Source organism: Oncorhynchus masou, chromosome 15, assembly GCF_036934945.1.
Source record: "Oncorhynchus masou masou isolate Uvic2021 chromosome 15, UVic_Omas_1.1, whole genome shotgun sequence".
In the NCBI taxonomy this organism is placed as follows: domain Eukaryota; kingdom Metazoa; phylum Chordata; class Actinopteri; order Salmoniformes; family Salmonidae; genus Oncorhynchus; species Oncorhynchus masou.
This window is the reverse complement of record NC_088226.1, coordinates 47227090-47244897: the sequence shown is the minus strand read 5'-3', so window position 1 is coordinate 47244897 and position 17808 is coordinate 47227090. Positions and strand designations below refer to the sequence as shown.

General features: G+C 42.2%; 1 protein-coding gene across 3 annotated transcripts in view; it reads left to right on the top strand.

Moving 5' to 3' along the window:
* The first annotated feature begins 1506 nt into the window (after positions 1-1506).
* Positions 1507-17808, top strand: part of plpp3 (phospholipid phosphatase 3) — a 42419-nt gene continuing 26117 nt past the window's right edge. For 2 of the 3 annotated variants that reach the window (XM_064989470.1, XM_064989469.1), the window contains exon 1: positions 1507-2065. In XM_064989470.1, coding sequence (XP_064845542.1) covers positions 1957-2065 — 109 coding nt within the window. In that variant the 5' untranslated portion in view covers positions 1507-1956. The remainder of the gene's footprint in view (positions 2066-17808) is intronic. The other variant, XM_064989468.1, reaches the window with a different exon arrangement.

The following is a 17808-nucleotide window of genomic DNA, read 5'->3' as shown; positions in this document are numbered from 1 at the left end:
TTGCATGTTATTTTAGCATTCATTTGTGTCACATATCAGTTTGCAAATGATGTAAATATACAGTTGAAGTCAGAAGTTTGCATACACTTAGGTTGTAGTCATTAAAACTTGTTTTTCAACCACTCCACAAATTTCTTGTTAACAAACTATAGTTTTGGCAAGTCGGTTAGGAGATCTACTTTGTGCATGAAACAAGTCATTTTACCAACAATTGTTTGCAGACAGATTATTTCACTTATAATTCACTGTATCACAATTCCAGTCGACAATCTTCTGGCATATCCTTGTCAATCCTTGTCATATGAAGAGAAATTACAGATAAAACATATCGGCGATCATCAGCCATTGGACATAAACATTACACAACAAGTCGGAAATTGCAAATACAACAATGAGTGGTTTAGAAGGAATCAATGGCTAACTACAAGCATCTCAAAGCTATCACTATTTTGGTTCCCCTGCCTGCTGTTCAGTGGAGAGGGTGTGTTGTCCAAGTCTGAGTTTAATGATTTAAAACATCTATCTGAAAGGGTTTATTTTCCAAGCTTAAAAGGATAAACATTCACAGGCAACCTCATGGGCCAGAAAAGGTTGAATACGTTGGCCATGCTGCCAATCCAGCATGACTTCTGCCCCACATTCAAAACAACGGAAAACTCAGAACTGGTAAAAATCAGACTTCAATACATTCAAGTCAGCTGGGATCTTGGGGGGGGGACGAGCTTGGACTGGGAAAATACGTTTTGAACGGTCATCCTGAAGATCATTGACGTCATTTTTGCTAAAAATGTGGGGCTCAAAACAGGTGGGCCTCTGCTCTGAATGACGGGTCGCCACCGATGCCATAGTTTGTACATCTCAAGTGTTATATTGTTTATATAGGTCTATCTCATTAGTCTCTTAGTCATCATTTTGGGGAATGTTGGAATTATTTAATTGTTTTGCCTACTTTGTGTATTATAATTAGCTCATGTGCTTTTCTTCGCGAGGAGGGGATACTATATAATGTTGTTGGGTCTGTAACTAGTGACAGTCTCTTCCCATTCAAATATTTTTTGTCAACAAAAACTTCAGTAATAGACCCATGTAATTCCAGTTGATATTTCAAGGGTTCTTTTTGTTGCGCAATGTGCTGTCTTTTGCGCTGGAATATTGTATATAAAAGTGGATCCTCGTGATTGTATTTTCGTTCCTTTTTAGACCACACAGGCCTAATAAAATAATAAAATGTTGTGTAGTGGCTTTGCTGGCATGCATCTAAAAAATAAAATGGGTTCAGTTTGCCCCATCAAGATGCACAAGCTAAAATCGCCACTGCACACAAACGCCCTTTTATGATGTGTTCTGTGTTGGCCTCTCCGTAACCACCGCTGGGAGCAATGTCGGACTGCTCTTTATCCAGGTCCAGAGAAAGTTTTCAAGCAGGAGGTCTGGAGCTTATTACTGGGCTGTAGCAGAGAGAAGAGGGGGGGTTGGAGGGGGGGGGGGGTTGATAAAACTACGGTCTCTCTCCCAGCGCTCAGAGCGCTATTTTCTGCCAGGCTTTGAAGCGGACTGAGAGAGAGGAGAGGGAGAAGCAGGCTTCATTCATTACAGTGCCGTTACACACGTTTACATCCCTAAAGCGTGGACCGGACAGACGTAAAGTTTTTTTTATCCAGGATCTGAAGAGGCGACTTCAGTGGGAAAGTTAAACGTCTCTAATAGTAGGCTAAAATACATGCTTTATTTGTTTAAGACGAGGCATCGCATCGTTGCAGCACTGATACGTTTGCAGAACCTCTTCTTAGTTGGGAAGTTAGTTTCACATAGTTGGCTACTCAGTGACATTCGCATCTTTTCGGCTGGAAACCTTGACGGACGAAATAACGTGATTTAGTTTGTGTTTAGCACGTTTGTGGGATTTTAACTGGAGACGGAATTCTGACACGCAACAGTCTTTTGTATGAGAAAGCCATGGCACAACAGAACAGAAACGGAGGGACTTCATTAAACAACAACAACGGTATCGATAACACCAAGAGGAAACTGTTGATAGGATTGGACCTCTTCTGCCTGCTACTAGGTGAGTTTCAAAGACATATTAGTCCCAACTGTAAACAAATGAAATTACTTGACAGCACGGAATGATCTATAACGTGACAAGAACGTGACAATAGTGTCACACAGTAATGTCACCAGGGAAAAGTGCGGCCTATAACAAATTGGGCAATTACATAACATATTCAACACGTTAAAGGGTGTGACCAATGTGTATAAAACTGCGCTCACTATAATGTACTATCAGTGAAAACAGAACAACTGTCAGTGTGTCATAACAGAGAGAGAGATGCGGCGGGAGTGGGCACGCAACCCTGAGCAGCGAGAGAGAGGCGGCGGGAGTGGGCACGCAACCCTGAGCAGAGAGAGAGCGAGAGTGGATAAAACTGCAACCAATATGTCCAAAGGGACATACTATATTTAAAATAATGTAATATGTTAACATACTATATTTAAAATAATGTAATATGTTAACAACCTGCACCATGTCCACCTAACACACTTCGTTAACGTGATCAGAGTCAGACCGTGAAATAGACGCCAGACAGTGAGAACCAGGACCATGAGACTACGTTTTAAGTGCCACTGAGAGAGAACACATTGTGGTTGTTGACATGATGTGAAGTGGTCAGGCAACATGGCATATGGTGTCTTAAAGACCACTGTCTGACTGAACAAGACTCTGACTCTGAACATTAACCTAACTCAATTTATTAAGTTGCAGTTAAGTCAAATCGTTTATAAATGTTATTAACTCTACAGTTTTCAGAGTCTAGAATTGGATATTAGATTATCTCAATTAACATTAGGAAAGGTCCCTGTGTGTGTGTGTGTGTGTGTGTTTGTGTGTGTGTGTGTCAAATCAAATTGTATTTGTCACATGCACCGAATACAACAGGTGTAGACTTTAATGCTGCTTATGAGCCCTACCCAACGCAGAGTTTTAAAAACAGAAAAATACAAATCGTAACACAACGAATAAAATACACAAGAATTAAGATATATACCCGGAGTACCAGTACCATATCACTGTACAGGAGTATGAGGTATGTGAGGTAGAAATGTACATGAAGGCAGGGTAAAGTGACTAGGCATCAGGATAGATAATAATACGAGTAAAATAACGAACAAAGTAGCAGGAGGAAAGGATGTGTGTGAAACTGTATGTATGTGTGTGTGGCATCGACATGCGTGTGTGTTTTATGTGTGTGTATGTAGTGTATGTGATTGCGTGGTGGTTTGTGTGAGAGTGTCAGTGTAGTGTGTGTGAGTGTGTTAAATAGTGTATATACTGTATAGTATTGTGAGTGTGCAAAGTCAGTGCAAGATAGGGTCAATGCAGATAGTCCGGGTAACCATTTAGCAGTCTTATGACCAGGGGGAAGAAGCTGTTCTGGAGCCCGTTGGTCCGAGAGCCGCGATGTTCCGGTACAGTGTTTGCTGGATGGAAGCAGAGTAAACAGTCTATGGCTTGGGTGGCTGAAGTCTTTGTCATTCTTTCCGGGCCTTCCTCTGAAACCGACTGATATTTGTATTTGTATGTATTAAAATGAAGGCAGTTTATACAATTTTAAAAACATTACATTCACAGATTTCACGACACACTGTGTGCCCCCAGGTCCCTACTCCACCACTACCACATATCTACAGTACTAAATCCATGTGTGTGTGTGTGTGTGTGTGTGTGTGTGTGTGTGTGTGTGTGTGTGTGTGTGTGTGTGTGTGTGTGTGTGTGTGTGTGCGTGCATGTGTCTGTGCCAGTGTTTGTGTTGCTTCACAGTCCCCGCTGTAACATAAGGTGTTTTTTTTGTCTGTTTTTTAAATCTAATTTTACTGCTTGCGTCAGTTACTTGATGTGGAGTAGAGTTCCATGTAGTCATGGCTCTATGTAGTACTTTGTGCCTCCCAAAGTCTGTTCTGGATTTGGGGACTGTGAAGAGACCTCTTATGGCATGTCTTGTAGGGTATACATTGGTGTCCGAGCTGTGTGCCAGTAGTTTAAACAGACTGCTCGGTGCATTCAACATGTCAATACCTCTTATATATAAAAGTAGTTATGAAGTCAATCTCTCCTCCACTTTCAGCCAGGAGAGATTGACATGCATATTATTAATATTATCTATTATCTCTCTGTGTACATCCAAGTGACAATCGTGCTGCCCTGTTCTGAGCCAATTGCAATTTTCCTGTCCTTTTTCGTGGCACCTGACCACACAACTGAACAGTAGTCAAGGTGCGACAAAACTAGAGCCTGTAGGACATGCCTTGTTGAAAGTGTTGTTAAGTTTTATTATAGACAGACTTCTCCCCATCTTAGCTACTACTGCATCAATATGTTTTGACCATGACAGTTTACATTCTAGGGTTACTCCAAGCAGTTTAGTCATCTCAACTTGCTCAATTTCCACATTTATTACAATATTTAGTTGAAGTTTTGGGTTTAGTGAGTGTTTTGTTCTAAATACAATGCTTTTAGTAGAAATATTTAGGGATAACTCATTTCTTGCCACCCACCCAGAAACTAACTGCAGCTCTTTGTTGAGTGTTGCTGTCATTTCAGTCGCTGTAGTAGCTGACGTGTATAGTGTTTGGTCATTTGCATACATAGACACTCAGTGTCATGTCGTTAGTAAAAATTGGAAAAAACAAGGGACTTAAACAGTTACCCTGGGGAATTCCTGATTCTAACTGGATTATATTTGAGAGGCTTCCATTAAAAAACACCCTCTGTGATCTATTAGACAAGACAAGTAACTATTTATCCACATTATAGCAGGGGGTGTAAAGCCATAACACATACTGTACGTTTTTCCAGCAGCAGACTATGATCGATAATGTCAAAAGCTGCACTGAAGTCTAACAAGACGGCCCCACAATCATTTTATCATAAAGTTTTCTCAGCCAATCATCCGTCATTTGTGTAAGTGCTGTGCTTGTTGAGTGTCCTTCCCGATGAGCATGCTGAAATTCTGTTGTCAATTTGTTTACTGTGAAATAGCATTGTATCTGGTCAAACACAATTTAGTCCAGAAGTTTAATAAGTGTTGGTAACAGGCTGATTGGTCGGCTATTTGAGCCAGTAAAGGTGGCTTTACTATTCTTGGGTAGCAGGAAGGACTTTAGCTTCCCTCCAGGCCTGAGGGCACACACTCTCTAGTAGGCTTAAATTAAAGATGTGGCAAATAGGAGTGGCAATATTGTCTGCTATTATCCTCAGTAATTGTCCAACCAAATTGTCAGACCCTGGTGGCTTGTCATTGTTGATAGACAACAATCATTTTTTCACCTCTTCCATACTGACATTACGGAATTTAAAAGTATACTTCTTGTCTTTCATAATTTGGTCCGATATACTTGGATATGTAGTGTCAGCGTCTTTTGCTGGCATGCCATCCCCAAATTTGCTTATCTTTCATAGTGTAGTTTATTTTTATTTAGTTTAATCATATGATTTCTAAATGTGCAGTACGTTTGCCAATCAGTTGGGTTGCCAGACCTAATTGCCATACCTTTTGCCTCATCCCTGTCAATCATACAATTTTTCAATTCCTCATCAATCCAAGGGGATTTAACAGTTTTTACAGTTTTTTTCTTAATAGTTTCATAAATGAGTCAAGTACAGCTTCAAAATGCTCTCGATGGTGCAGCTGTATAACCAACCTCCTGAAGGGCTCTCTGTGCGTGTGCGTCTGTGTGTGTGTGTGTGTGTGTGTGTCCAGGGGGAGAGATGTTGCAGATGTTTTAAAGTGCTGTAACTTGCACATTTTACTGCACCTTAATTAAATAGCCCGCCAGGCCCTCTCCCCTCCAGCCATCCTCCCTTTCCCTTATTGCTCATATTACCTGCTGAGCTGTCTTTCCATCTAGAGAACAGGAATGGTATGAAACTAGGACTAGATTTTAAGAATAAAAATAAAAATGGAATGGTGTGAAATTGGAATAGAAATAGACAAGGAATTGTGTGGAATTGGAATAGAAATAGACAAGGAAGGGTGTGGAATTGAAATAGAAATAGACAAGGAATGGTGTGGAATTGAAATAGAAATAGACAAGGAAGAGTGTGGAATTGAAATAGAAATAGACAAGGAATGGTGTGGAATTGAAATAGAAATAGACAAGGAATGGTGTGGAATTGGAATAGAAATAGACAAGGAAGGGTGTGGAATTGAAATAGAAATAGACAAGGAATGGTGTGGAATTGGAATAGAAATAGACAAGGAATGGTGTGGAATTGAAATAGAAATAGACAAGGAATGGTGAGGAATTGGAATAGAAATTGAAAAGGAATGGCATGGAATTGGAATAGAAATCGACATGGAATGGTGTGAAATTGGAATAGAAATAGACATGGAATGGTGTGAAATTGGAATAGAAATAAGCATGGAATGGTGTGAAATTGAAATGGAAATAGACAAGGAATGGTGTGAAATTGGAATAAAATATACAAGGAATGGTGTGGAATTGGAATAGAAATAGACATGGAATGTGTGTGTGTGTGTTTGTGTGTTTCTGAGGTGATGATGGCTCGTTTGAACTGTAGACCCCTTTGAGTGTTACCAATGCCAGCCATCTCTTCTGTTTCTCTCTCGTTCTCCCTCTTTCTCTGAGAGCAGGATTAGGGAGTCAAGCCTAACTTTACACATTCTCTTCCACAACCTTAGAGAAAATCCCCCTCAGCTGTCCGTACCCCATCACTCTACAGCAGATTATCTCTCGTCGCTCTCTCTCTCTCTCTCTCTCTCTCTCCTCTCCTCTCTCTCTCTCTCTCTCTCTCTCTCTGTCTCTCTCCCCCCCTCTCTCTCTCTCTAATCTCTAATTGCTTAAACATGTGTTGTGAGTCAGGGGGAAGGTCTATCAACTGTAAACCCTGCTCTGTGCACAGAGATAGATGGGCAATTCCACGACAACCAAATTACTCTTTGAAAAAACATTGATTTCTAAGTTTAACAAACCATACAACTCTATGCAGAAGGACTACTTTGAACAATTTACACAGAAAATTTCACAAAAACACATTTACTTGAAGAACTGTGCAGATGCAAAGTTTGGTAACAGAATTACGGTAAAATTTCCCAGTTTTGTTATGCAACCAAATTTTCCAAAAAACTCTGTTAAATATCTGCAATGAATTAAGATTCTGCAGAAAGAATGGGGTATCAGTTATGACATAACACCTTGAAAATAATATTAGGGTTATTAAATTACAGTAGTTGAAGTGGATTTACGTCCGGTAATGGAAGTACAGTTACAGAACTACATCATGGGTCTCTTATCTTTACTATACAGAAATGCATAATTATGGATATGAATATCATTCCCTTTATGGTGATGTATCCTGAATAGGTACACAAAGGTAGAAATATGCAATATCCTTCTTTTGCAAATGTGGGTATTGTTATACACACTGGCTATTATTGTAATGAACTCCAAATCTGGAACAATCATAAATGTCTATGTTTCACACGTTTGTGTGCACAGTCAGTGCAAGATACTGTCAATGCAGATAGTCCGGGTGTAGCACTCTTATTGCCAGGGGGAAGAAGCTGTTCCGGAGCCAGTTGGTCCGAGACCCGTGATGCTCCGGTACCGTTTGCTGGATGGAAGCGGAGTGAAAAAACAGAACAGCACAGCAGAGCACAGGTAGGAAGGGGGTGGCAGGTCGCCTAACAGTTAAGAGTGTTGGGCCAGTAACCGTGTAGGCCGTCATTGTAAATAAGAATTTGTTCTTAACTGACTTGCCTAGTTAAATAAAGGTTAAATAAATGTTACTGGTTCAAATCAAAGGCTGACTAGGTAAAAAATAAGTTGATGTGCCCTTGAGCAAGGCACTTAACCCTAATTGCTCCTGTAAGTCGCTCTGGATAAGTGTCTGCTGAATACGTAAACAATTTAAAGTAGAGTACAGTAAAGTAGTCAAGTAGATATGTACAGTAAAATACAGTACTGTTTTCACAACTGTTTTCATACTGTTCTCTATCGTACTCTACTGTGCTGTCCAAACCTGGGAAACATAGACGCCTATGATTCAGATTTGGTCCAGCCAGGGCAGACTGACCAAGTTTCAACTACTTTTCAACTTCGATGGGCATCCGGTGTCGGTTGGTGCTCAGTGGGTGAGGATGCTTGTTTCAGTAAATGGAAAGAGGGTAGGTGGTAGGTGTAATGGCAGGTGTCTGTATGAGAGGTGACATTAACTGGGGAGAGAGAGAGAGTGGCAGAGAGTGAGAGGGCGGGGTTGTCCCGACAGTTTTCATGCTCTTGCTTTAACCACGAGACAATAGAAAGTGAAAGAAAACAGTTATGAGCTGAACATAACAGTATGCTAGTGGAAGGGAGGACAGAAGCAGGTGACACAACTGTGATTTCCCATTGTAGCCTTTTTGGGTAATTCTATCACCGATTTGATAACAGAATGACACGTTTTAATCACTTAATAAATCATAAAGTTGATATCAGTAAAAACACTATGATTAATTGGTAGGTCTACCTTTACCTTTCATTATTCTCCTTCCTTATGAGCTAAATAAACATTTTCAAGATATGTGGTAACAGAATTACAAGGCAGAAGGTCCCTTTTCTTAAACTTACAGAAGGTAAATAATTTCTCCATAACTAAACATAAGTGTTGATATTAGTTGTGAGGGGTCTTAACTTCAACATTATTGTGTTTTGATGTATTTCTAATACCTTTTAAGACATTTTCTGGTAGATGTGGTCTAAGACCCTTCTAAGATCTGTTTGGATTCACCTGGTCAGTCTATGACATGGAAAGAGCAGGTGTTCCTAATGTTTTATACACTCAGTGTAGCATTTGCTTCGTAAACATAGCTGAATTCAGTGTAGAAACAGTTGATTTACAACCAGTGAGTTACATTTCTATTGGTTTGGTATTGAAAAACCCTAAACACACACACTGTTTCAACTATGTCATCTCTAGCATATAAACTCAGAAACAGATACACTGTTTTATATAAACTCAGAAACAGATACACTGTTTTATACAAACTCAGAAACAGATACACTGTTTTATATAAACTCAAAAACAGATACACTGTTTCATATAAACTCAGAAACAGATACACTGTTTTATATAAACTCAGAAACAGATACACTGTTTTATATAAACTCAGAAACAGATACACTGTTTCATATAAACTCAGAAACAGATACACTGTTTCATATAAACTCAGAAACAGATACACTGTTTCATATAAACTCAGAAACAGATACACTGTTTTATATAAACTCAGAAACAGATACACTGTTTTATATAAACTCAGAAACAGATACACTGTTTCATATAAACTCAGAAACAGATACACTGTTTTATATAAACTCAGAAACAGATACACTGTTTCATATAAACTCCTTGAGACTTTGAATCCATGTGGAGTACATTTCCTCCACAAACCAACTTCTTCCACTTTAGAAATACAGGCTGGTATGCACACACACACGTGCACATACCCACACACACACACACGTGCACATACCCACACACACACGTGCACATACACACACGCACACACACTCTCACTCTCTTTCTTTGTGATGCTAAACTTGGACAAGCTGTCTGTTTTTATTCACTGGCCTGGTTTAGTGGCGTGGGGGTGAGGGAGGGAGGGATGAATCTAGAGAAAGAGAAGAGGAGATAGAGGGGGGCTATCAGGGGGAATGAAAGGGGGAGGAATGCGAGTGTGGAGGACTTGAAGAATGTATGATTGGGAATGGGCTTTGTCCTTACCCGAGTGTGTGCTGCAAGTGGGTGTGTGTGTGTGAGGGCGTCCGATGGTGATGTTTAAGTGGCAGGAGAACCTCAGGGATAAGACAGAGTACTACCTGCCACTCCCCCAACACATGCAGGGTTCTGGTGAACACAGTCTAGGCAGACAGTTTATAGACCCTCCTGTTCCTCTTGTATAAATCAGAGATAATATATAAATCAGCTTCTATACTGTCAGAGAGAACAGCAACCCAGAGAGGGATTGAGACAGACAGACAGTAAACAGTTGAGCTCTAGTCCTTAATCCCATACTGGCTGTTGGACACATATTACAGCATCTGCTGATTGTCATAGTTGGAAAGAGCATCCCCGAACATGAGAAATACACACACGCATGCATCCCAGGGCTGTTCGAGAGTGGGAGATTGCAGATGTTGCAGATGTTTGTTAGAAGACGTGTTCTCGGTGGAGAGATGCTGGGGGACTGGAGCACTGTGTGTGTGTGTGTGTGTGTGTGTGTATGGGTGTGTGTGTGTGTCTGTGTGTGTGTGTCTGTGTGTGTGTGTGTGTGTGTGTGTGTGTGTGTGTGTGTGTGTGTGTGTGTGTGTGTGTGTGTGTGTGTGTGTGTGTGTGTGTGTGTATTTGTGTGCCTGTGTGTTCATGTTCAGACAAGAGCTGGGGAACTATTCAAGGTTGGCATCTTTCTCAGAATATAAATTCCAGTCCCTCCCTCTCTCTCTCTCTCCCTCTCTCTCTCCTCTCCACTCTGACTTTTAATCCAGTTGGCTGCTCCGAAAGCAACAAACAGTGAAAGTAAATGCTAAGTAAATGTAGCTAAGCAAATGTCTCTATAGCGACCAATCTTATTCTGTAAGGACCGAGGCCAGAGAAGCAGGTTGACATTTAATTATGAACAGACAAAGAGCAAGACAGAAACAGCCATCGAGCGCCAGGGGGGGAGAGCGGGAGCAGGCGGTACATATGCATTATTATTAACATTTCCTCATGTCACTGAATTAGCTGAATTTGAGATTTGAGGTAATGTGTGTTTGTGTGTGTAGTCTGACCTGACGTCAGTCTCTGAATAGCATTAGAGTCCAGGGGAATTAGCCTATACTAACATTCACCACCTATAGTGGCTGTTAGCAATAACCCTTGTCTCTACCTCTCATTTAGACTTGCAGCAATACATTACAGCAGTTTTACCTAACTTTAACCCATTCAATCACGTACATAACTTTAACTCATTCAATCACATACATAACTTTAACCCTATACTCTATCTCCCCATTATGAGTATCCCTCCTCAGATACTTTATTCTGACTGACTGACCAGCTCTATACATATTTAACAGGATTTCTTTCATTCCTCATCACCCAGCAGTACCGAACTCTCTTGACATCTGGCGTAATTGTGTGTGTGTGTGTGTGTGTGTGTGTGTGTGTGTGTGTGTGTGTGTGTGTGTGTGTGTGTGTGTGTGTGTGTGTGTGTGTGTGTGTGTGTGTGTGTGTGTGTGTGTGTGTGTGTGTGTGTGCGTGCGCACGCATTTGTGTGTGTAGGGGGTAGTGTGAGTCGGATGTAGGTGTGTCTCACTTTGCTGTGAAACGTAATACTGTCCGCTTTCCAGCCTCCTCCCTCCTCCACACCTCTACCTCCCTCTAACCCCACTTTTCCAGCCCCCTCTCCCTCTCCCTAGCTCAATCAGTGGAGTGATGGTGGTAGTGGGACCCTGTAGAGGGAGGAATGTGAGTAGTGTACTTGCAGGCTGGTAGCCCTAGTGTTTGCCAGGCGCCTGTTGGATGGATGACTAATCTAACCATAGGTGGCTCACATCACAACTGTAAACACACACTAACACACACATACCAAACAGATTTTGGGTTAATTGTTGTGAGTGGTGCTGTTTATTCTCCAGTAGACCAAACACAGTTGTGTTTACAGATCGGGTCGCTCCAGGAAGTACAGTATTACATCTTTTTACGGGTCTACTCTAGTCCTGGTCTCTCCAACCCTAGCTGTCAGGGAAAAAGGTCAGAGAGCCCTGTTTTAGAGGACACACAGTGACTTGGCTCACGCACTACAGACAGACAGACAGCAGTTCGAGTGGGAGTCGTCAGGCTGATATGGGAAGAGGAGCTGGGTTTAAAGTTATGTAAACCGGTATGTTTACAGACCTCTTTCCTTCAAGAGAGAACATAAACCATTATTGGGTTGACTGGAGATGGTAAATAATCTCCGTAATCTATGTGATATGCTGTTTACACCTCCACTCATTCCTCTTCTTGCTATTCCATGGCTGTATTCTGCTACAGAGGTTTTAGTCTGAGAGAGGACAGGAGGCCTGCAGTGTTATTATTGACATTCATTGTATGTACACACACACACACACACACACACACACACACACACACACACACACACACACACACACACACACACACACACACACACACACACACACACACACACACACACACACACACACACACACACACACACACACACACACACACACACACACAAACTCCATTATTTACAGTTCTGTGCATTGATACAGGGCCACATCAACCTATAGAGCCCTCAAACTCAACTCTGGACGTTGAAGACAGTTCCACTGCGTTTTATTTCTTCATTTTCCCCCTCTCATCAGGGACTTATTTAGATATTTAGGTGTGTGTGTCAGGTCGAACAGACAGCCAGCAGGCTCTGGACATCGTAGGGTAAGAGTTGAATAACCCTGCTGTAGAGGGTCACGCATGTGAACATGATGTCTATAGTATACAGGACATTTCTGGTTTGGTATTGTGATATGGTGGTATTATGGTTGAGTTGCTATGGGGTTAGGGTTGGGCCTATGCGTTTGTTATGGTATGGATTCCTTCTCTATTCAGAGCCTGTGTTCTGTTGTGTAGAAGGTGAGTTAGCTCCTGAGGCTTTAGCTCCAGTATTACTACCTTACATAACTAGACTTAGCTCCTTGCATGTTGTCTACGCCGACCTTCATATAGGGCACCCAGACTTCCAAGAGTGTGAGTGCGTGTTTATAATCTAAGTGGCATCATGCCCAGGCTGATGTGTTTCTCTTACAGTCACCTGGTCTCCGGCTGCTGGTTGTACTGGTTACGTGACAGCATACACAAGAGGACGGCATATGGCAAACACACACACACACGCACGGGCGCACACACACAGTCACAGCTGGTGTTTGAGGCTATTGGTTGTACGGCTAGATGATAATGATACACTTGCGGGGTTTCTGAGGCCTCAGGGCTGTCATTAGATATGTTAGTGTAACAGACTGGACTGGCTGTGCGGGCAGCGTATTTGTGCTTGCCATATGCTGTGCCCTTTGTGCTTTCTGTAGCCAGCGTGTGTGATAGGAATAATGATGCCGATTCACTTGAACTGTCCTCTACTCCTCTGTCTGTGTGTGTGGGTGTCTGATCTTACTCATCTGTCTGTGTGTGTGGGTGTCTGACCTTACTCCTCTGTCTGTGTGTGTGTGTGTCTGATCTTACTCCTCTGTCTGTGTGTGTGGGTGTCTGATCTTTCTCCTCTGTCTGTGTGTGTGGGTGTCTGATCTTACTCCTCTGTCTGTGTGTGTGGGTTTCTGATCTTTCTCCTCTGTCTGTGTGTGTGGGTGTCTGATCTTACTCCTCTGTCTGTGTGTGTGGGTTTCTGATCTTACTCCTCTGTCTGTGTGTGTGGGTGTCTGATCTTACTCCTCTGTCTGTGTGTGTGGGTGTCTGATCTTACTCCTCTGTCTGTGTGTGTGGGTGTCTGATCTTTCTCCTCTGTCTGTGTGTGTGGGTGTCTGATCTTACTCCTCTGTCTGTGTGTGTGGGTTTCTGATCTTACTCCTCTGTCTGTGTGTGTGGGTGTCTGATCGTGCATGCGTCTTGAACTCTTGATTATAATTCCAGGGTGTTTAGCTGTATGTTCTAAGTGTGGGTTTCAAGTTGACGTTTCAAGTGTGTGTTCTGTGCAATTCTGTGTGTGGGCATCACACATAAACATCTGACAGCCCCTTCTGTCTCTCTCTCCAGTCTCTCCCTCTCTATTCGCTTTGTCCCTACCATCCTTGACAGGGCCTCATCTCTCCATCTCTTCTCTTCACTGTCACACTGGCCCCCCTGGCCTCAATACGGACTCTCTCTCTCTCTCTCTCTGGGGGTGGGGAGATATTCACTGTTTTGGGGAACAATGGTTCTTTTGATGCGTCTGGGCTCTTTGTGCCGCTAACGAGCACTAATAGTCCTCGGGGTAGAGAGAGAGAGAGGGATGGAGGGGAGAGCTGGAGAAAGGGGAGATAGAGGGAGATAGAGAGTTAGTTCCTCACTGCTTGTGTATCTCTCAGATACTCCCGCCCTTCCACCGTGTTATTGGCTGGTTATTTAGTTGACAGGAGATAAATGTTACAGAGGCTTTCTGGGTCTGTATTTCAGACTTTGTGATTCTATTGTTTAGATGTAGTCTTATCCAGCAAGAGGCGGTTAAAAGGCTGTTATAAGGCTGTTAGTTCTTATCCTTCTCTCTGACACTCTCTCTGTCCTGTTTACATACAGAGGGCTGGAGAGGAGAGGGTCACTGCTAAACTGGAGAACAATACTGAGGCCGCTCACACTATAGCCGGGATTTAACATCCATTGTCTTGATAGAAATAGAAGCTCACACTTACTTCTTTGAGCACGCACACACACACACACACACACACACACACACACACACACACACACACACACACACACACACACACACACACACACACACACACACACACACACACACACACACACACACACACACACACACACACACACACACACACACACACATACACATACACACACACTAACTTCAAGCATCGGCTGTCAGAGCAGCTTACCGGTCGCTGCAGCTGTACACAACCCATCTGTAAATAGCCCATCCGACCAACTCCCTGCCTCATCCCCATAAAAATATATGTATATTTTCTTCTGCTCTTTAGCACACCAGTATTTCTACTTGCACATCCTCATCTGCAAATTTATCACTCCAGTGTTAATTTGCTAAATTGTAATTACTTCGCCACTATGGCCTATTTATTGCCTTACCTCCTTACTTCATTTGCACACACTGCACACAGATGTTCTATTGTGTTATTGACTGTATGTTTGTTTATCCCATGTGTAACTCTGTGTTGTTGTTTTTGTCGCAGTGCTTTGCTTTATCTTGGCCAGGTCACAGTTATAAATGAGAACTTATTCTCATCTGGCCTACCTGGTTAAATAAAGCTGAAATAGAAAATAAAAAAATGCAATTGTACAACTAATCTCACAACATTCAGTCCCATTCAAAATCCTATTTTCCCTGACCCCTAAACCGAACTCTAATCTTAACCCTAACCTTAACCTCAAAACCTAACCTTAACCCTAACCTTAACTCTAACCTTAACCTCAAAACCTAACCTTAATCCTAAACCTAACCCAAAACCTAACCTTAGCTCCTAACACTAATTCTAACCTTAATCTTAAACCCCCTAGAAATTTGCATTTGACCTTGTGGGGACCAACAAAATGTCCCCACAAGTATAGTTAAACATGTACGCGCACACACACACACACACACACACACACACACACACACACACACACACACACACACACACACACACACACACACACACACACACACACAGAGAGAGAGAGACAACCTTCATTACAACACTGTATATATACGTATAGTATTCGGCCCCCTTGAACTTTGCGACCTTTTGCCACATTTCAGGCTTCAAACATAAAGATATAAAACTGTATTTTTTTGTGAAGAATTAACAACAAGTGGAGCACAATCATGAAGTGGAACGACATTTATTGGATATTTCAAACTTTTTTAACAAATCAAAAACGGAAAAATTGGGCGTGCAAAATTATTCAGCTCCTTTACTTTCAGTGCAGCAAACTCTCTCCAGAAGTTCAGTGAGGATCTCTGAATGATCCAATGTTGACCTAAATGACTAATGATGATAAATACAATCCACCTGTGTGTAATCAAGTCTCCGTATGAATGCACCTTCACTGTGATAGTCTCAGAGGTCCGTTAAAAGCATGATAAAGCATAAAAGCATCATGAAGAACAAGGAACACACCAGGCAGGTCCGAGATACTGTTGTGAAGAAGTTTAAAGCCGGATTTGGATACAAAAAGATTTCCCAAGCTTTAAACATCCCAAGGAGCACTGTGCAAGCGATAATATTGAAATGGAAGGAGTATCAGACCAATGCAAATCTACCAAGATCTGGCCGTCCCTCTAAACTTTCAGCTCATACAAGGAGAAGACTGATCAGAGATGCAGCCAAGAGGCCCATGATCACTCTGGATGAACTGCAGAGATCTACAGCTGAGGTGGGAGACTCTGTCCATAGGACAACAATCAGTCGTATATTGCACAAATCTGGCCTTTATGGAAGAGTGGCAAGAAGAAAGCCATTTCTTAAAGATATCCATAAAAAGTTTTGTTTAAAGTTTGCCACAAGCCACCTGGGAGACACACCAAACATGTGGAAGAAGGTGCTCTGGTCAGATGAAACCAAAATTGAACGCTTTGGCAACAATGCAAAACGTTATGTTTGGCATAAAAGCAACACAGCTCATCACCCTGACCACCCTATCCCCACTGTCAAACATGGTGGTGGCAGCATCATGGTTTGGGCCTGCTTTCCTTCAGCAGGGACAGGGAAGATGGTTAAAATTGATGGGAAGATGGATGGAGCCAAATACAGGAATATTCTGGAAGAAAACCTGATGGAGTCTGCAAAAGACCTGAGACTGGGACGGAAATTTGTCTTCCAACAAGACAATGATCCAAAACATAAAGCAAAATCTACAATGGAATGGTTCAAAAATAAACATATCCAGGTGTTAGAATGGCCAAGTCAAAGTCCAGACCTGAATCCAATCGAGAATCTGTGGAAAGAACTGAAAACTGCTGTTCACAAATGCTCTCCATCCAACCTCACTGAGCTCGAGCTGTTTTGCAAGGAGGAATGGGAAAACATTTCAGTCTCTCGATGTGCAAAACTGATAGAGACATACCCCAAGCGACTTACAGCTGTAATCGCAGTAAAAGGTGGCACTACAAAGTATTAACTTAAGGGGGCTGAATAATTTTGCACGCCCAATTTTTCAGTTTTTGATTTGATAAAAAAGTTTGAAAAAAAAAAAGTTTGAAATATCCAATAAATGTCGTTCCACTTCATGATTGTGTCCCACTTGTTGTTGATTCTTCACAAAAAAATACAGTTTTATATCTTTGTTTGAAGCCTGAAATGTGGCAAAAGGTCGCAAAGTTCAAGGGGGCCAAATACTTTCGCAAGGCACTGTACATAATATGACATTTGTAATGTCTTTATTCTTTTAGAACTTCTGTGAGTGTAATGTTTACTATTCATTTTTATTGTTTATTTCACTTTTGTATATTATCTACCTCACTTGCTTTGGCAATGTTAACATATGTTTCTTGAATTGAATGGAATTGACCGGGGTAGTAGGCCCTGATCTCTAGCCCAGACAGAGACGGTACACTCTTCCCTTAGTGACAGCTGGCGCTCTGGTGCTCTGAGCCTCTGATATCGGGGCCTGGCGGTAAGGATGGGTGGAGAAAGGAGGAGGGTTTGAGGAGAGGGGAATGAGTAGAGAAATAGAGGAATGGGGTGGGGGTGGAGGTGGGGGGAGGGCGAGGAGAGTCATCAGCTTTCAAAGGGACTCCAGCCCTACTTTCCAGACCAGGTCTTTGTCCTACAGGGTAATGTAGAGGAACGCCCAGCAGGCCTGACAGACGGCTCTATTCTACACACTGTCCTTTATTCTCTATATTATAAAGCCCTGGGATCTGTGTGCTGCTGGGGTCCTATGGTGTCTCGGGTTTCCCTCCTAAAGCAGATATAACATGATGGAAGCAGTGTGCTGGACTCGCCAGTCCCCAGGGGGTCTGGCACAGGAGCGGGTGGAAGATCATATCATTTGATCTCTGAGCACAGCAGCTCTGCCACAAAAGTGCCATGTTG